The 20481-nt window shown below is 49.9% G+C and overlaps 1 protein-coding gene and 1 pseudogene across 1 annotated transcript; both read left to right on the top strand.

Annotated features, from left to right (window-relative positions):
* The first annotated feature begins 4328 nt into the window (after positions 1 to 4328).
* On the top strand, positions 4329 to 19432 carry CNOT11 (CCR4-NOT transcription complex subunit 11). The gene is made up of 7 exons (XM_054727896.1): positions 4329 to 4836; positions 7120 to 7284; positions 11572 to 11724; positions 13458 to 13660; positions 15333 to 15535; positions 18188 to 18284; positions 18366 to 19432. Exons 1-7 carry the CDS (start codon positions 4329 to 4331, stop codon positions 18561 to 18563), a joined length of 1527 nt encoding a protein of 508 aa, XP_054583871.1. The 3' UTR covers positions 18564 to 19432.
* On the top strand, positions 16890 to 16990 carry LOC114227045 (U6 spliceosomal RNA; annotated as a pseudogene).
* Positions 19433 to 20481: the final 1049 nt, after the last annotated feature.

Raw genomic sequence — 20481 nt, 5'->3', positions numbered from 1 at the left:
ACCCAAGTGGAGGCTCTGGTATCTGGAATTTATTCTCCTACAATTGAAACTTTGTAGCCTGGAGCGGAGCCAAGCCTGGGGCTCCCTCCACGGCCAGCAGCCATTTCTGTTGGGGTTATAATTGAAACTTTGTAGCCTTAAGCGGGTGGGCCCGGCCAGGGTGTGCAGAAAGCTTTGCTTCCCCTGTTGCCGGCGGCAACCCTGGCCTGTTCTCTCAAGCTCCATTCTGCCCCATTTCTGTTTGAATTTGTTTACCTTCTATAATTGAAACTTTGTAGCTTGAGTGGAGGCTTAGGCCTGGCAAGGACAGGTGGAAAGCTTGGCTTCCTCTGTTACCTAGGAAACCTTGCTCTCTGTGGCTGTAGCCATCTTGGTTGGGTTAATATGCATACTTGCTCTGATTGGATGGCGGGCATGGCTTGTGGGTGTGTCGGAGGCATGGTCAATTTGCATATCTGTCTATTATTAGGTAGGACTGGAGGCCTGATACACTAGAAGATTCGTGCAAGAATGGGCCTTCCTTCCCTGGCTGTCGGCACCGCCTTTGCTCTGGCCGGAGCTACCTTTCTGCCTTCCCATGCTGCCCAGAGGCCCTGAGTGGCTGGAGTGGTGCGGAACGCCTGCATCCTGCCCTGCCCTTGGCCGCTTGGCGCCTGTGTATGCAAATTAACCCACCATCTTTGTTGGGTTAATTTGAATACTTACTTCTGATTGGCTGGTGGGCGTCGCAAAGGTATGGTCAATTAACATGTTACTCTTTTATTAGGTAGATAGACTAGAGGCCAAGTTCACGAAATTCGTGCATGGGTAGGGTCCCTAGTGGCTGCCGGCCAGGGCCTCCCTTTCCCTGGCTGCCTGCCGCCCCGCTCTTGTCGGGGCCCATTGGGGCTGGCAGCGCCTCCACTGCCAGTGCCGCCATGTTTCGTGTTCCCTCCTGGTGGTCACTGCACATCTAACTTCTGGTCAGTCGAATTCCTGCCTGTAGGGACAATTTGCATATTAGCCTTTTATTATATAGGACAACAGGCCCAGTGCACGAAATTTGTGCACTGGGGAGGGGGGGGGTCCCCTCAGCCCAGCCTGCTCCCTCTCACAGTCTGAGAGCCCCGAGGGGATGTCCTACTGATGGCTTAGGCCTGCTCCCCACGGCCTCCCTCTGTGGGCTGATCAGGGGAAGGCGCCACTCCCATCACCCCGCTGCTGCAGCCACTGTCAGTCACCCAGCCACCAAGGTGTTTTCATCAACACGGACTCCAGTCCCTTCTCCACGAAAAAATGACGACTTTCTTTAGGCGTTTTCAAGATGTGTCTTTCATAGGGTATGACATTTCTTTCTTTCTTTCTTTTTTATCCTCACCTGAGGATATGTTTCCATTGATTTTTAGAGAGCTAGGAAGAGAGAGGGAAAGACAGAGAGAAACATCAATGTGAGAGGGACACTTCAATTGATTGCCTCCTGCATGAGCCCTGACCTGGGCCCTGACAAAGGAAGAGCCTGCAACCTAGGTACATGCTCTTGATCAGAATTGAACCTGGACCCTGTGGTCCACAGGCCAAGGTTCTATCCACTGACCCGAACTGGCTAGGGCAGAATATGACATTTCTTAGCCCCTCCAGCAGTGGACCTTTGTTTTCCTCCAGGAGTGAGGTGGAAAAACCCTAGATCACCTTCTTGGATTCTTATAACCCAAGTTACCAAGAACGCTGCGAGTGGCATACCAGGAGCCTAGCCAATGAGCCGTCGGAAAAGGTGTTTCCTCTGCAGCTCATGCGCAGAGGTGTGTGTGCTGGGGCCGGGTGGTGGCTGCAGCTTGGGTAAGCCTTCCTGCCTCTCTGCTCTGGGGCCAAGCCATCCATGGCTTGCCTCACAGCGCAAGCAGTCCCCTCCCATCCATCTGCACATGCAACCTCCTCCTGAGCCAGTCGTGACTATTATGGTGTCCCAGCTACTTTGCTTATTACCTCTTTATATATATATACTAGAGACCCGTTGCATGACAATTCATGCACTGGAGGGGGTGGTCCCTCAGCCCAGCCTGCACCCTCTCACAGTCCAGGAGCTCTCAGGGGCAGGAGGTGAACCCGGTGATCAGGGAAGGCGACACCCCATCACACCTCTGCTGCTGCCACTGCTGGCAGCGCAAGCCTCGGCTGGCTCTGGTTACCTGAGCCTCGGGCGGCCCTGGGAAGCCGCCATCTGAGGCTTGCCTGTGCCTCGGGCCGGCACCGGGAGGAGGCTGAGGGGTCTGGGGAACTCCGGAGGCAGGTGTGTTGAGTGGCCGGGCCCGCCTGGGGACAGGCCGGCCTTACCGCGTGCCTGCAACTCTGGCAGGCTGAGGAGACTGGGCACTGCCATCTTGTGGCTGTGGGCACCACAGTCTTTGAAGGCATGACAGTAATTAGCATATTCCCTCCTTATTGGCTGTGGGTGCCGCCATCTTTGCAATGGCATGAGGGTCAATTAGCATATTCCCTCTTTATTAGATAGGACAGAAGATTAGATGGGATACTGCCCAATTTATTAATCCTTCAAAAAAGCCAATTAGGCCCTAGCCAGTTTGGCTCAGTGGATAGAGTGTCAGTCTTCGGACTGAAGGGTCCCAGGTTTGATTCTGGTCAAGGGCATATGCCTGGGTTTCAGGCTCGGTCCCCAGTGGAGGTCATGCAGGAGGCAGTCAATCAACGAGTCCCTCTCATCATTGATGTTTCTCTCTCTTCCTCTCTGAAATCAATAAAAATTTATTAAAAAAAAAAAGCTAATTAGATCTTCAAATTCACTGTGTTGAATTTTTTAACAGCTGCTTTAGGAATGCTAATTGGCAGGATCTTTCTGAAGGGTATCTATCAAGTAACTGAAGAAGCCTTAAAAATATGCATACCTCATGACCCAGCAATTTCCACCGTTTCAATTTTACTTTAGAAGGTGGCACTTAAGTTGGTAATTACTGAGCACTGTTGAGTGCAGACTGGATTTCCAAAACTGGCCTGGTGGAAATGAATCACTGGTGAGTGAAATGCCTGCAGGCTTCTGAGGGTCCAGGAAGGAACTGGGCAAGTCTGGGAAATGCCACTGGCATTTCTCAGCTGAGTGCACACGAGAGTCACTTGCAGTGGTGTTTTTGCTTTTTTTCTGCAATTCCTGAGTTAACAGTCATCATCTCTGGGGTTGGGACCAGGCACTGAGACACCTCAGGGCTTTCAACGTGCAACCAAGACCCAGAATCAGCATCCTAGAGCAGGCTAAGTAAAGAGTTGCAAAAAAAAAAAAAAAATTGCAAAACAATTTTGTAAATGAGTATTTATTGAAAAAACTTCTCTGAAATCTTGTTAAAATGACCATGTACAAAAGCTCTCATGCAATCTGATTCCATTTCTGCAAAACGGAGTATAAGACTGGAAATTAACTTCGGTTGAGTAACATAGCTCATGTACTAAAGGGGCCACGAAACCTGACCAGCTGGCGGGGGGCGGGGAGGGGGACCTGCATGGCGGCCTTACCAACTCAGAGACTGGTGTGAAATTAAAACCCTTAAACTATTTTTCCCTAACAGAGGCCAATCTTCACCTGAACTGAGCCTGTCTGTCGTTTACGCATCTAGGATAACATACCTGATAACATGCCTTTGCAGTAACTAACTTCTCTTTTTACATCATAGGCGCCCACCAGAGCAGAGACCACAAATCCTCTGTCGCGATGTTACCTGCTGGCTGTTGCCACCCTGCACCCACCTAAGTAAAAGCCCGTGTCTATCACTTCACTGCTTATCCAGGCCGAGGTGCCCCCGCTTTGCCTTCTCCCGCCTCCCTAATCTATCAGCAATGGGTTTTATGCAGCCAATCTTACGTCTTCTAACTGTAATGTAAAAAAAAGGTTCAAAAGTGCCATTTTCCTGAGCGTGTTCTCAATCCCTTGAGGTTTTGCTTCCCAGCAATGGTCAGTTTAGCTGAAATAAACTCATAAAACCCGTGATTCTCTCTCTGAAACCAATAAAATCATTAAAAAGGTTTGAACGTTTCTTTCCTTGACAACTTACTGCGACTCTGCGGGGCGGGAACTGCCCGGGGAGCTCGCTCACGCGGCCGTCAGGCCGGATGTGTTGGGGGGCCGGGGGGAAGGTGACGCAAGGCCCCGACCCACTTCCGGTCCCGCCGACGCCATTTCCGGATCCTCCCGTCCTGCTCCTCCCCCTCTACGTGGTGGCGGTTTGGCTTCCCGGCTCGGCGTGCGACGCTGTCGTGAGGGCGCGCTTTACGGCCGGGCGCGGAGCCAGCGCCGAGCCACTCCTCGGGGAGCGGTGCGGGTGGGAGCGGTGCGGCGGGCGAGGTGGATGCGTGGCGGCGGGGCGGGCGCGGCGACTGGCCGGCTCTCCACAGCCGCGGAACTGAGCGGGGCTCGCGAGGCGGCGGCGGCGTCCAGGGGCGGCCCGGGGGGCTCGGGCGGCGGCAGGGGCTCGGCGAGCGGGCCCGGGCCGGGCGGCGGCGGCGGCGGGCCCGCGGGCAGGATGAGCCTGAGCCCCAAGGAGCTGTCGAGCCTGCTGAGCATCATCTCGGAGGAGGCGGGCGGCGGCAGCACGTTCGAGGGCCTGTCCACCGCCTTCCACCACTACTTCAGCAAGGCGGACCACTTCCGCCTGGGCTCGGTGCTGGTGCTGCTGCTGCAGCAGCCCGACCTGCTCCCCAGCGCGGCGCAGCGGCTCACGGCGCTCTACCTGCTCTGGGAGATGTACCGCACCGAGCCGCTCGCCGCCAACCCCTTCGCCGCCAGCTTCGCGCACCTGCTCAACCCCGCGCCGCCCGCCCGCGGCGGCCAGGAGCCCGACCGGCCTCCGCTCTCAGGTGGGCGGCCGCCGCCGGGTGCGGGAGGGGCTGCGGGGTCGCCCCGCGCCTCGGGGCCTTCGCCGCGGGCCAGGACCCCTGCCTTGCTCGCCGCCCTCCCAGCCCCGGCGCGCAGTGTGGCGGCGGGTCCTGCCGCCCAGGGGGCTCCTGTCCGCGGCCGGGCCCCGTCTGGCGGCGCAGTGTGGCGCTCGACGGGCGTAGTTTCTCAGAAATCCGCCCGAGGGGCGTGACGCGTCTAGGGCCAGCTGGGTCTGCCCCTGGCTCAGCCTCCGACGAGTGAACGGGGCCCTGGCTCAGAACCCGAGGCCGTGGCTGGCGAGAACACGTTAAATGGCGTTTGGAAACTGCAGCCAGCTCCGTTGGCGGTTAGGAGCCCTTGGATAATGCGATGGGAGCAGAGGGTCGTCTCGGGTTCAAGGCCAGGTCAGGAGACGCATGATTGCTGGCGTTTTAGAAGATGCCCGGTAACATCTCTTGTGCGTGTGCAACATCTGTGAGGTCACATCGAGGGGTCGAGGGGAGACCACCTCTTTTTTTTTAAAACTGTTGTTGCTTTATGCGATTCGCAGCCAGCAGAGGAGAAAGGCACAGGGGGGGCGAGGGTCCCTGGGAGACAGCCAAGGACCAGTGTGTAGGGGGAGCACTTGGTCTTAACTCCAACGGCAAAGGTCAGTCCGTAGGAAGGTGCTGATGCGGGGAGTCGGGGTTAAGGTTTGAGATGGCCCAGCGGGCTCCGCGTGCAGCTCGCCTGCGGCCCTGCCCGCGCCCGGAGGAGAGCTGGCTGTTCCCTGCTCCGCGCTGACCCGAAGGGGAGCCTGCGGTGGGTGAGAGGCCTCAGACCTGGCTTTCAGGGGGTTTGAGAACGCCCGAGAGTGGATGCAGCATGTGTGTGCGTGTTGTCCCCCCGCCCCGCAAGGGGCCCGTAGAGGAGGAAACCGGGACAGGTTGGGATTTGGGTCACAAGGCCCTTTGAATTCCTCAGACAGGTTAGACAAAGGCGTCATGATTTATATGATGGCATTCTCAAATCTGAGGAGTCTAAACCTAAACCTAGACTGGATTTTATTGCAAACACAGTTTTCCCAGGGAAGGAATCCTTGGGTTGCTTATTTTCTCTCTATACCTGAGCTTTTTTATCTGAAAATGCAGACAGTTCCTAGCTGGTAGAATTGTTATGAGGAATAAAAGTGTCTTGGTAAGTGCTACCCACTATCAGAACTACTTTTATTAAGTTAGCTAGGGATGGTGCGTAAATGCACAGCCGGGAATGTCAGTGCCTAGGCGTAAGGGCCGGGACACCCAGGGTGAGCCTCTCATGGGTGTATATTGTAAACTTCAGAGGCGGAGCCAGGGGTGAGAATGTTTGTGGAAGTAAATAAGAAGGCTTCCCTATAATCCAGAAAGTCGTAGGCTGGCTGGGGAGACGTAACCCTAGTCCACAGTGTGGTAGGGCTGTGCCAGATGCCATCTCCAGAATGCTGGGGAGCACAGGGATAGCTGCCTGCGGTGGGAGGGAGGGAGGGAGGGGCGGGGCCCTGTAGGTCTCAAAGAATGTGGGGTATTGGGTGTCTTGAAATCTGGAATCAGAAGCGGAGAGATTTTATGCAGCTGCAGCGTTAAGTAGTGTAACAGGTTAAGTAGTGTTCCTAGAAATCTAACTAAAAGGTAAGGGGGAGTGTGGACTGTGGGTCCTGGGTCAGCAGCGTCAGGACCGGGAGCTTGGGAAACCAGGAAGGCTGCCCTGTATGTGGTCCAGGCAGGAGGAGGGAGAGGGACCGGTGAGTGGGGACGGGTCTGGAGTGTCGCTTTGGTGGGATGGAGGGGCTCGGTGCGCAGGTGAACATGGGCGTCAGCACGGGACCTTGTAGCTGCGCTGTGGACTGAGGCAGGGAGGGAAGGCATTGGCCTTGCTGGCCACTGCTTCCTTGTCTCTAACCTCCACACAGTTGCTGGTAGCAGAGAGGAAAAGCAGTTTGGAATGTTGTAGTTTTAAATTTGTTTTCGCTTGCCGTACGTAAGCTTTGGCCTTTGCAGGAATTGAGGCATGTTAAAAACAAAATTCTTAATAATTATAGAAATCTTAAGTTTCATTGATATTGCCACAAATCAAATGACATTTAATTATATTTTCATAAATGTATATATTTGAGTAACAAACTTCAAATAATTTTGTCTTTAAACATACATAAGTTGAGATGGCAAGTAGCAAATGCTAATTTTACCAGATTCATGTTAATTTGTTAAAATAACCACTGGAGAAATGGTTCTGCATCTTTGTTTCAGGATTTTTACCTCCTATCACTCCGCCAGAGAAGTTTTTTCTTTCCCAGCTAATGCTGGCACCCCCCAGGGAACTCTTCAAAAAGACACCGAGACAGATTGCACTGATGGACGTCGGGAACATGGGCCAGTCCGTGGACATCAGCGGGCTTCAGCTGGCCCTGGCTGGTGAGGAGGGATTGGTGATTTGGGCATTTCTGTGTATTGTATTAGGACTTTTTTCTCAGTTACTCTCCTTCACATGCAGGTCTGTGGCTGTGCTAACAGATTAGCATTTTCCATGAGAAACGTCGCTCCAGTCCTTTGGCTGGGGTGGTGGTGGGGAGGGAGGGGAGGCCCTGCAGTCTCAAGGAACTGGGAGTATTGGACGTCTTGAAACCTGGACTCAGAAGCGGAGAGATTTTGTGCAGCTGGAGGGTAGGATACATGGGGAATTCAAGAGACGAGAATAGAAAAACCCTTCCTAATCTGTGTTCATTTTGAGTTTTCACTTGAATGGATTGCTTTTTCAATTTAAGAAGAACCACCAAATAAAACTTAGTCTGTTAAAAACATAAAAAAGATGTTCCTCATGTCAATTCTGCTCAACTGAGATCACACATTCAATGCAATCCCTATAAAAGTTATGTTTTGCAGAAATAGAAAAACCCATCATAAAATTCCATGTGGAATCTCAAGGGATGCTGAGGAGCCAAAACGGTGTTCTCTGGGCACCACTGTTGGAAATCATGTGACCATGTCTGGGAGGACTTACTCCTGGCACTTCTGTTCTGTGTCATGGCTTGTGTGTCTGTGTGTATTCCGGTGCCACACTTTCGGGTATAGTGGCTTCATAATGAGTTTTAAGAATAGGAAGTGCGAGACCTCCATTTTGTTCTTGTTTCAAGATTGTTTGGGCAAATGCATGGGCGCTCTGGAAACAGAAGTGTGTTGTGATGGAAAATAGGGCAGTCGGAGTGAAGGGAAGAGGCACCTGCTTGCCTGCTCTACACAGAAGTACAGAGCTTGGGTCTCACCGCTGAGAGTGATTCATGAGGGAAACTAATATGTAGGCAGATTTGTGAGCCCTTGACCTTGTGACTAAATGAGCCACGTATTAATTAACTCTGACAGTGCCCCCAGGCTTAGACTAAATGCACCTGTGACATTTGGCTGCTTTCATAAGGTGACACCTGCCCGTAAACTGCTTTTTCCTTGCAGCATTCTGACCTCACTTCTTAACTACTGGGTATTAACAGTATAATAATGGTTATTTTTTGAAATCCAGAAAAAGCTTTTCAAGACTTTTAAGATTGAAGGTACACAGAAGTGCTTATTATTCTCTAGTGCCAGATTCAACCTATTAACAGAAATAAGATGATTATTTCCAGAAGCAAAGGTAGTAGGAAAACAGGGTACAGAGGTGATAGACAGTTTCAGTGCCTTACCTTCAGAAGTGATACATGTCTTGAGGATGCTAGCTTTGTATTCAATAATGTGAGAACCAAATCTCACCCCTCCACTTGTGATGACGTGAGTCAGCCTGTGAGAAGTGTTAAGGTGTGTCAAGCTCAGAAAGGAATACAGGACTAGGATTGAGAAGCTAGGCCGAGTGGCTGGCGAAGCCTGCTGCTCCCTGTCCCCTACCACATTTAAGATGTCGTAAGCCATTCGTTTCCCACGTGGGGGAAGGCAAAAGGCAGGTCCACCTATCTCACTGGAACTAGCGACACATCCTCTTCGCAGAGGCCTGAAACTCGGCTCTCTCAGCGGATCCATGGACCAGAGGTGTGAGAGAGTGTGTGTGTGTGTGTGTGTGTGTGTGTGTGTGTGTGTGTATGTGCGTATGTGCGTGCGCGCGTGCGCATCCATCCAGAAATGGAATTGCTGTATCATATGGTAGCTCTATTTTTAACTTTTTGAGGAATCTCCATACTGTTTTGTGGGAACCCCTTTCACGGCCCGTGTGGTTCCGGATCGGGTTCGGGTTCGGGTTCTGAAGAAGGCCGCACAATTTGGGGATATTGGGGGCCAGGCTGGAGCTAAGAGAGGACTCCACCCCGCCCGGCCTTGCTGTCCCTTTTATTGAGACTGTGGGATACACCCATAGCCCTTAGGCAGGAAACTCCAGTAACAAATTTACATCAGACAGCAGGTGGAGGCTGCTTCAGCTAACAATGCCTCAACTGCACAGTGAGTGATTCGCTCTGAGCTTTCAGAGCATTTAAGGTTGGCCAGCCTTCCGGGTTTCCTGTCCACATCTTTCTGTTAGTGAGACAGTGATCGGTTTCGGCACTGTTTTCTATGGTAGCCGCACCAGTTTACATTTCCTCTAACAGTACAGGAAGGTTCCCTTTTCTCTATATCCTTGTCAGCATTTATCATCGCAACTTCTTTTTAATATATATTTTGAAATTTAAGAATTAAAATAAATATTTTTATTGATGTCAGAGAGGATGGGAGAGGGAGAGAGAGATAGAAACATCAGTGATGAGAGAGAATCATTGATCTGCTGCCTCCTGCACGCCCCACACTGGAGATTGAGCCCACAACCTGGGCATGTGCCCTGATGGGAAATTGAACTGGGACCTCCTGGTTCATAGGTCGAAGCTCAACCACTGAGACACACCAGCCAAGCTTTTTTTTTTTTTTTTTATTTTCTTTTTTAGAGAGAGAGAGAGAATAAAACATTGGTTTGTTGTTCCACTTATTCATGCATTCCTTGGTTGCTTCTTGTATATGCCCTGACCGGGGATCAAACACAAACCTTGGCATGTTGGGATGACGCTCTAACCAGCTGAGCTACCTAACCAGGTTTCGTGTTTTTGCCGACAGCCGTTCTGACGTGTGTGGCGATACCTCATTGTGGTTTGGATTTGTGTTTCTTTGATGATTAGTGACATTGAGCATCTTTTCATGGCCACCTGTCCTTTTTGGGAAAATGGGTCTTCAGACCATTTGCCCATTGTTTTGGATTTGTTTTGTTTTGTTAATCCTCACCAGAGAATATTTTTTCCATTGATTTTTAGAGAGAGTGGAGGGGAGGAATGGGTGGGGAGGGAGGGAAGGAGAGAGAGAGAGAGAGAGAAAAACAGAAAGAGCCCGGTTGTCCTGGCTCAGTGGTTGAGCATTGACCTATGAACCAGGATGAGGGCACATGCCTGGGTTGCGGGCTGGATCCCCAGTGGTGCATGCAGGAGGCAGCCAATCAATGATTCTCTCATCACTGATGTTTCTGTCTCTCTCTCCCTCCTTTCCTCTCTGAAATAAATAAAAATATATTTTAAAAAAGAAAGAAAGAGAAACATCGATGTGAGAAAAACACATCGATTGGTTGCCTCATGCACCCACCCGGACTGGGGTCGGGGAAGCAAACCTACACCCCAGTGCATGTCCTGGCCTGGGGGCCGTGATGCCCTGACCGAGCCACACCCATTGGCCAGGACGCCCACTTTTTAATGGGGTTGTTTTTTGATGACGAGTTGTAAGTATATATTCCATGTGGTGGAATACAAGTTCTTCATCTGCTCTGCAGCTGATGGGCGTACTGATGCTGTGAACATGGTGGACACATGGCGCACACATGCCGGTTTCTGCTGGCTGAGACTGACCCGGTAGTGGGAAGTTGCTTTTCGAGCCGCTGTGCCAGTTTTCATGCCCATTAGCAGTGTGCCAGTCACCCAGCAGCCTCCTCTGCATTCGCTAATGTCAGGCTGGTTCGTCTCGGCCAGTCTGGTGGGTGTGTAGTAACACCTGTGTTTTAACTGACTTCTGCCTGGTTCCTCATGGGATTGGGGATTCTTTTCAGATGTTCATTGGCCATTCAGCATTTATGGTTTTCGTTTGTTTTTGTTATTTCTAGTCCTCACCTGAGGACATGTTTTTATGGAATTTCAAGAGAGAGGAAGGGAGAGGGAGGGAGAGAAACATGGATTGGTTGCCTCCCTCACCCCCCGAAGAGGGATTGAACCCGCAGCCTTGGTGCCTGGGACAGTGTTCCACCCAACGGAGCCACACCAGCCAGTCCAGGCTTTTTAAAAGTAAAATGCTTGTTGAAGTCATTAGCCCTGTTTTCCCATTTAAAAAAATTGATTTGTGCCCTGACCGGTTTGGCTCAGTGGATAGAGCATCGGCCTGTGGACTGAAGGGTCCCAGGTTCGATGCTGGTCAAGGGCATGTACCTTGGTTGCGGGCACATCCCCAGTAGGGGGCCTGCAGGAGGCAGCTGATCGATGTTTCTCTCTCATCGATATTTCTAACTCTCTATCCCTCTCCCTTCCTCTCTGTAAAAAAAAAAAATCAATAAATAAAATATATTTAAAAAATTGATTTGTAGGAGTTTTGAAGAAAAATACACATATTCTGAATCTGGCCCTTTGCTTATGTGTTGCAGGTAGCTTTCTGCAGTTAGTAGCCTGTCTGTTCATTCTTGAGGCGCCCTCAATTTTAAAATGTCCCCTTTTTTGACCTTTTCAGAACGCCAATCTGAATTGCCGACCCAAAGTAAGGCCAGCTTCCCTAGTATTCTCAGTGACCCCGACCCGGACTCCTCTAATTCTGGATTTGACAGCTCCGTGGCCTCTCAGATCACGGAAGCTTTAGTCAGTGGACCGAAGCCGCCTATTGAAAGTAGGTACATGTTTTATGCTCCCGGTTTTATTTTATCGTCGTCCTGAGTTGCTTTTCTAAAACATTGTTGGTTTCATTGCTGCTTAAACTAGAATCTAATGAGAAACTTCTTAGTGTAGTGTCTAGAGCACAGCGGAGACGCTTGGTGAAAGTTCTCTTCTGTAATAGAATCACATACCAAATATTTATACATACCTGTCATCAGCGTATGTGAAGATATAAATTCTCTTGATTTTACTGAAATGAGACTATTTTGTAGCTTATTGTCATTATACCTCTTTATTAATTTTATCACTATCATTAATTTCTCCATTGTAAAGTTCCTGATCTTATAGTTCTTAATTCAAACAGAACACCGATTGAACGGAAGTATTCGAGTGGCATCTTGGTTGAGGGGAGTCTGTGTGGTTTTACTGGGGAAGGCCTGCTTTCTGCTGAGGGGTCCGGACAGGTTCTTCCCATCGCAGTGTCCCCATGCGTCCGAAGCTCACACTGACCGTGCCGTTTGCAGGAAGTCGCTGGCGTCAGTGGGCGATACTGAAGTCTCAGCTGGTCCCAGGTGGGCCTGAAGCCCACGCACCTGGCGTGTAGCTCACACAGGCCAGGCCCAGCGTTGACGCGTGGGCCACGCGAGGCAGGTGGCGGCAGACCTGCAGACGTGCTCCCAGTGTCGGGAAGCGCGGGTTCTGTTGGGAAGAGCGGCAGGTGCTCGTTCTGCGTGGGAATGAAGAGCTGGTGAGACTGTTCCTTCTTGGCCGGAAGACAGACCTTCTCAGTCAGCGCGAGTGACTCAGACCTCCGCGGCCGGGTCCGCGGCGGCACGGCCTGGCGGGGGGAGGGCCGGGGCGGCCTTGGTGCAGCAGAAGCCCAGCGGCGTTCTTAGCGGGTTTCTAACTTGGAGAGCAGTCGCGTTTATGACGTAGTTGAAGTGTTGAGTCACTTTATTTTCCTGTTGTACTTTTACTGTTTTATGAAAATTAATATGGTATTGGTGAATTTATGGAAGATTCATTTGAAAATGTCAAGTCAGCCATACATTTAAAAATATATATATATTTTTACTGATTTCGGAGAGGAAGGGAGATGGGGAGAGAGATAGAAACATCCATGTTGAGAGAGAATCATTGATCAGTTGCCTCCCACTGGAGATTGAGCCAGCAGCCCTGGCATGTGCCCTGACCAGGAATCGAACAGTGACCTCCTGGTTCAAAGGTCAGTGTTCAGCCACTGAGCCTCCTTGTTCGTAGGTCGACACTCAACCACTGGGCGGCCATACATTTCCCCTGACATTGCATCTCCATATGATTGCCACTTCGAGGTCGTAAGGTGCAGAGGCTGAACTAGTACACATCATCGTGGTCTCGGGATAGGACAGGATGAGTGAGATCAAGTAGGGTTTCAGTTTTCCCACCAAGAAACTTCCATCAGGAGGGGAGGTCGTGTCCTTTCGCCGTGGAGTGGTAACCGTGCTCAAAGGAAGGTTGTCCGCTCTTCTCCAAAAATACAGCGATTGGGTCTCTGGCATAATAACGTGTGTGCTCCCTTTCTTCTCTGTCACCAGTAAACCCTGACCTACCTCCCTTCTGCTCTGGCTCTGAAGCCACAGTTTTATCGTGCTGTTCTCACGAAAGGGTGTTGGTGTCCTTCATTAAGTGAAACGCGTGTGCGGTGCATACACGTGTGTGCAGTGTGAGCTCGCTGAGAGAAGCAGTCACGCTACTTCTCGCTTACAGGCCATTTCCGGCCGGAGTTTATTCGTCCGCCACCTCCACTCCACATCTGTGAGGATGAGCTGGCCTGGCTGAACCCGACAGAGCCCGACCATTCCATTCAGTGGGATAAGTCCATGTGCGTTAAGAATAGCACAGGTGTAGAGATCAAGCGAATAATGGCCAAAGCCTTCAAAAGCCCCTTATCTTCTCCTCAACAAACACAGGTAAACCTTTTCTCTAATCCGTCAAGCGCTGGTTTTTGTTTTCTCGTTGGTGATCAGTGACCCCTAGGGTGACCCTGCTCACAGGAGCCAGCAGTGGGGAGTGTTGGGGTCTCCGAAGCTCTGCTCGGCCGCCCACTGGTGGGGCAGGAAGCTGATGAGAACCATGTACTGAAGTGTGTTTAGGGTCAGTGTGACTCTGGGGGTGGGGGAGGGGTTTGTTTTTGGGGACAGTCCATGTGGCTCCTGAGAGCGAGCGGATTTCTCAGCCTGTCAGGGAGGAGGAAGGGAGTGAGGTGGGGTAACGCGCCCATCACCCCGCTGGTGGTAGTGGTTTGAGGCCCACGGTGGGCCCTGCGGCCCTTGAGGGAAAGGCAGGGACTCCGATCAGGTCGCACATCCACATGGGAACCTGCCGGGAAGGGGACGGACACCTCCAGTGCAGGTCCCACCAGACCCTCCGCTCCGAGGCAGGGCCGCGGCTGGAGGCTCACTGGGCTTCGAGGCCGTCCATCCGGGCACAGCCCACTCCGGTCCACACAGGCACACGGGGCCCAATAGAGACATAGCTTTACAGTAACAGTCATCGATTAGTGGGCTGGAAAGTTGTCTTTAATTACAAAGTGTGCTTGTGACTTGAACCATAAATACTGCTAGCGGGTGGATTGCAAGAATGCTCCCCCTCTCCCCATCCTGCTCCCCCTCTCCCCAGCCTGCTCCCCCCTCTCCCCAGCCTGCTCTCCCCTCTCCCCAGCCTGCTCCCTCTCTGAGCTTCCTTTTCCCACTTGGAGTGGGGCTGTGCAGTTGTTTTAGATGTCCCTCAATTCTCTATGGTCTGGGTTTTTTAGGGGAACTGGTTGGTAAATTATTATTATTATTATTATTTTAAAATATATTTTATTGATTTTAGAGAGGAAGGGAGAGGGAGAGAGAGATGGAAACATCAATGATGAGAGAGAATCATTGATTGGCTGCCTCCTGCATGCACCCCACTGGGGATTGAGCCCGCAACCCAGGCATGTGCCCTTGGCCGGAATCGAACCTGGGACCCTTCAGTCCACAGGCCAACGCTCTATCCACTGAGCAAACCAGCGAGGGCTGGTAAGTTATTTTTGACAGAAAAAGATACACACAAAGGACTTAAGGACGCTGTTGTTACAATCCAGACAAATATTTCATTCAATCGGACAATATTGATTCTGGCTTAATGCCCAGGAGTCGTCACTGGCACATTTGTACACTGTCTTAATTTACCCCTGGCCGCTGGCTCCGTTGGTTGGAGTGGCATCCCGTACATCAACAGGTCCGGGGGTTTGATTCCCGTCAGGGCACATTCCTATGTTTCTGGTTTGATCCCTGGTCAGGGCACGCATAGGAGGCAACCAATTGATGTTTCTCTCTCTCTCTCTCTCAAAATCAATAAAACATATCCTCAGGTGAGGAAAAAGTAATAACAATAATAGAGGTGTTTATGTTTTAAAATAGTTATAATTCAAATGCAAATTGAAAAGTATCAAGTCATTATGATCATGGATTTCAGGGAAGAAATTTATGAAATTGGTTCAACGCAGGTAATTTTGTAGCTGTAAATAAAATATGTGTTTTTGTAGACAGCAAAGAGAATGCCTACTTTGACTCAAGAACCTCTCTTTTTTTAAAAAAATACAACACTTAGCTCCTTGGTGAGTTGGAAAAAGATCCCAAACTTGTTTATCATATTGGCCTCACGCCAGCCAAGCTTCCTGACCTGGTGGAGAACAACCCTCTCGTCGCCATAGAGATGCTGCTGAAGCTGATGCAGTCCAGCCAGATCACCGAGTACTTCTCCGTCCTGGTCAATATGGATATGTCTTTACATTCCATGGAAGTGGTGAACCGGTAAGTCCCTGCGCATGGTCCGATGGGGCATTAGAGACCGGATTACGTGGCCAGCAGGGAAAACTACCACGAAGTTGTTTTCTGGTCTTAGCCTGAGAAAACCCAGTAAATAATAATCTGAGCCTCAGTGTTCACTGCATGTGAACCTAGCCTCCCCAGGAAAGAACCCAGAGGGTAGGATTTCAAATATTTAGCATTAATCCTATATAATAAAAGGCTAATATGCAAATCAACTGAACGACTAGTTGCTCTGTTGTGCACTGACCACCAGGGGGCAGATGCTCAATGCAGGAGCTGCCCCCTGGTGGTCAGTGCGCTCCCACAGCGGTGGCAGGAGCTTCTCCCGCCTCGGCGCTGGCAGTTGGACGTCCTCTGAGGGCTCCCTGACTGCCAGAGGGTGCAGGCTGGGCTGAGGCCGTGCCCCTCCCCCCCAAGTGCATGAATTCCGTGCACTGGGCGGGCCTCTAGTAGACATATAATTGCTGTAATTTATTTCTCCCTGTTGTTGTGTATTCTTCACCTCCACACAAATACAGATGTTGCGTTGGCTTTGGTTAGTGACAAGCCATGGGAAAGGGGGTCAGAGCTGCGAGGGTCCTGAGAAAGGCGTCCTGGGAGGCCTTGCACTGTCCTCCCGCCCAACCCTCCTTACTCCTTTGTCCTTGACGGTCAGAAAAGTACAATGCCTTCCCTTCCTGACGTTTTATACCGTTTTCCTTAAGTATTTGTTTTAGGTAAGTTAGGATTTAATAGGTTGGGGGCTGGCTCAGGAGCCCGCTTGTGCAGCTGTTTCATAGGGTGGCCACATGTCCAGGTGTCTTGGGTGGTCCCTGTTAGCCTTTCTCGGCCGCCTTTCACGTGGAGCCGTGTTGGGTGCTCAGCTACATTTACATGGTCCTCCTGCTCTGTGGGAGCCCATTCCAAGTGCGTGCCAACGGAACTTCAACGAGAGCACATTTTTTGAATGCCTGCTTCTGAGTTGGGGATTATTTTTAACCTATTTGAAGTTGTACTAAAGAACATGTCCTGTGCTCACTTTGGCAGCACATCCTGTATAATAAAAGGCTAATATGCAAATTAACCAAACGGTGGAACGACCGGTCGCTATGGCATGCACTGACCAGTAGGGGGCAGATGCTCAATGCAGGAGCTGCCCCCTGGTGGTCAGTGCGCTCCCACAGGGGGAGCACCACTCAGCCAGAAGCCCTGAGCTGGGCACACGACTGGTGAGCACAGTGGCGGTGGTGGGAGCCTCTCCCGCCTCCATGGCAGTAGGACATCCCCTGAGGGCTCCTGGACTGTGAGAGGGTGCGGGCCAGACTGAGGGACCCTCTCCCCCCCAAGTGCACGAATTTTGTGCACCGGGCCTCTAGTGTACTATAATTGGAGTGATACAGACTAGCATGGCCCCTGTGCAAGGAGGACATGCAAATTTGTGAAGCATTCCATATTTGAAAAAAAATTAACTTTTAAGATAATCAACTAGTGAAAAAAGTGTAACTGAAGCCAGGTGACCCCAAGTACAGGGGCGGGAAAAGCAGTGTGGGGTTTTAGCTGTCCTCGCACAACTGGCGAGCTGCGCATTTAAAGCACGCTGCTTCGGCCTTGAGGCCTTCCGTTAGAGTCCTCTATTTGGGGCTGAATTCGGTCAAGTCCATGGGGTTGACCGAGCCGAAGGTTCATTCTTCCCCTCGCCACGTTCTTGTGGAAGTTACTGCCAGACATTTGGCATCGAGTCCAAGAAGCACTCCGTGATCTCAAGAACAAGACCTGCGCTTTGTGCCCCTGACCAATCATCGTGAGTCACCCTGAGTGTGAAACAGCTGTGGCCGCAGCAGCCTCGGGCGGAGTTTCCTCAGAGCCCTAGTTCCTCAGCGCCCAGTGGATAAAGTTCTAGATTTAGGAACGTTTTGTTTCTTACCGAAATGCATATGTATAATTAGCATGCATACCTTGTTTTAATTTTCCCATAAACATTCCATGGAGTCCTTTTAAAAATACCAGCTTCCCCCTTTGAGACTCTGAGCTGATCTCCTGTACCGTGCCTCTGTTAGCCTGCAGCCCGGCGCCCTGCCCCCAGGAGGTCCGAAGGGGTCGGTCTTGAGCGCCCTGTGAGCCCCTGGCTCCAAGCTTACTCCGACCACTGACACCTACTTAAGTGTCAACTCAAGTCATTCATCTTTTTAAGACTTTTCCCCAACACTTGTCACTTACATTATTACTCTTTTTGCAGGTGCCTCATTTTAGCACTTAAATTATATTGTACAGTTTAGCTACTAAACTTAACACCTCCCTCACACACACTGCTTTGCATAGTACTTATATGTGATCGGGGTTTAGTAAATGAATGGAATCATTGTCAAGGTTATTAGAGCTTGGAAGAAATAACTGAATTGATTCAGCCAAAACAGACATGGTGCTCACAGAATTGGTTGCTTAATGAGTGATTGCAAAGTGACACTTAGAAAATGCAAGTGTTATTTATTAACAGATGGGCATGGCTCTTAGGGTTATTTACATAAGTATATTTAAAACTAGGTAAATAGGTCATCAGAGATTTACACTAAATGACCAAAGGAAACGTATTTTATGGTTAACAATATTCTTGGATGTTAGCATATAAAACAACGCTACTTTTCTACTCTGAAACAGACTGACTACAGCTGTTGACCTGCCTCCTGAGTTCATCCACCTTTATATATCCAATTGCATCTCTACTTGTGAACAGATTAAGGATAAGTATATGCAGGTAACTAATAGGAATTTTAGTAAATTTTATAAATAACCTGCCAAGCAAATGGGCACACTAAATTTTTCTTTTCTTTTTCAGAATCGTTTGGTGCGTCTTGTGTGTGTCTTTCTCCAATCCTTGATCCGGAACAAAATCATTAACGTGCAGGACTTGTTTATAGAAGTGCAGGCATTCTGCATCGAGTTCAGTAGGATCCGAGAAGCTGCCGGCCTTTTCCGGTTGTTGAAGACATTGGACACGGGGGACACGCCTTCCGAGACCAAAATGTCGAAGTAGTAGTCATCCGCACCACCCGTGTGCGGCTGGGCTGTGATGTCAGTTTTACCTGCTATACCCCTGAGTGGGTTGTTTGTTGTAATACATAAAAAACAACACTTTAGCTACTCAAAGCAAAGTTTTACTTTCCTGGGTGACTTTTTCCTTCAGAAGAATTTTTGATAAGAACTTGGAAAAATGTCTTTAGGTGTCTTACAGAAGGAATGGTTATCCAAAAGAAAGATTATTGCAAAAAAGTAGGTGAGGTCCTTAGCACTAAAAAGCAAGGTGTTTTTGTTAAAACAAATGGAGGCTGCTGATTAAGTCAGGAATCCAGCTTTCCTCAGGTTCCGATGTTAAACGTGTTTAATGAGAGAAAATGAAGGCTAAGACTTGGTTGTACTGACCTTGAGGTGAAATCAGTTGAATGTTTTTGGGTCAAGTGGCAAACAGAAGGTTGATCCTTGAACCCATTACAAAGGTAACTCTTTAACTTCTCATTAAGCAGAGTTTGAACCAAGGACATACTTGTAACTTCATCCTTGTTTTGAGGACTTAACAGATATAACAAGAATAAAGTCAGTTCCTGGGCCTCTATAGACATGGGAACCCTTAGGAACCTCGGTCAGGGTTACAATAGCTGGTAGTTTTCCGTTTTGTTTTTTTTCTCGAGATGTTCTTTAGTTCTGTCATTAGTTTAGGATCGGAATTTCTGAGGAGAAACATCGTCTGTGCTTTGGGAAGGAATCTCCCGAGGAATCGCCCTGTGAGCTGCTTGCCGAGTGGGCTCTGCCCTCTGCTGGGGGTGCAGGGAGGGCGTCGTGTGGGCTCAGATCCGCGTTAACTGGACAGCAGTGCCTTATATTAAAGTTGTTTTTTATAAACTCTGATTGGAATGCATTTTTTCTTGATTGTAAAAAATTATTCATGTACCAAGGTATTTTCAGAGCACATGCTGTTAAACCTTGTTTCTTAAACGTCTCTCATCTCAAACAATTCAGTTCTCAATGGAAAAATGTCTGTTGTGGAACCAAACTTTGGTTTGTGACTGCTGAGCTGTGAATATTTTTGTGTTTTGTTGCTGGTGAAATGGAAGATTAGCACAATTTTAAAACATAAAGAGGCATCAAGAGTGCTAATGTTGCTAAGGCTGTGAAAGCAGCAGTGAGCACAGGCCGTTGGAGAGGCAGGAAAACGTGACTTGGGTAAAGGAACAGCAGTTAGCCCCCGGCAGCATTTCCAGGCAGTGACGTGTGAACAAGCGAAGGTGCCGCAGGCTGCCCTGAAAGACACCCCTGGGACCCGTGCTGGAAGTGGTTCCTTTAAGCTTAGTAGGAGGTGGTTTGATCAATGTAAGCGAAGTGTTTGTTTATAGATTAAACAGTGCATTAGACATGTGCTGTGCATGAGAAAGGTTAACACGGAATCATTTAGGGGCCTGGAACGGATTAATTCCATTTACATTATTTCTAATGGGAAAAATGATTAAGTTTTGGAACAAATCACTTCTAGAACAGCCTTCTGAACAAATTAAGTCTGAGCCTGAGGTTCCACTGTATTTAACGGAAACTAGAGGCCTGGTGCGTGAAATTCGTGCATAGAGGGTGTGTGTGGGGGACGGTCCCCCTCAGCCCAGCCTGCGTCATCTTGCAATCTGAGACCCCTTGGGGGATGGGGGGCCTAAACCGGCAGTCGGGCATCCCTCTCACAACCCAGGACGCTGCCTGCACCAGTGACCATACTTTTCACACAGGTGAAAGGCATCTTGCTGTTGTATGGGCAGCTCCATTTTTTTGCCCTGATTATAAAACATACATAACATGATCCTTCTGAGGCAGTGGTGTCATTTCCCCCATCTTACGGGTGGAAAACTGAAGCAGAGAGAAGGTAAGTAAGTGGCTTGTCACACAGGTATCAGAAGTGTTCGAGTCAGGGCTGA

The sequence above is a fragment of the Eptesicus fuscus genome, chromosome 16, assembly GCF_027574615.1.
Source record: "Eptesicus fuscus isolate TK198812 chromosome 16, DD_ASM_mEF_20220401, whole genome shotgun sequence".
Lineage (NCBI taxonomy): Eukaryota > Metazoa > Chordata > Mammalia > Chiroptera > Vespertilionidae > Eptesicus > Eptesicus fuscus.
Note: the sequence above shows the minus strand (reverse complement) of the source record. Positions and strands in the feature narration are given on the sequence as shown.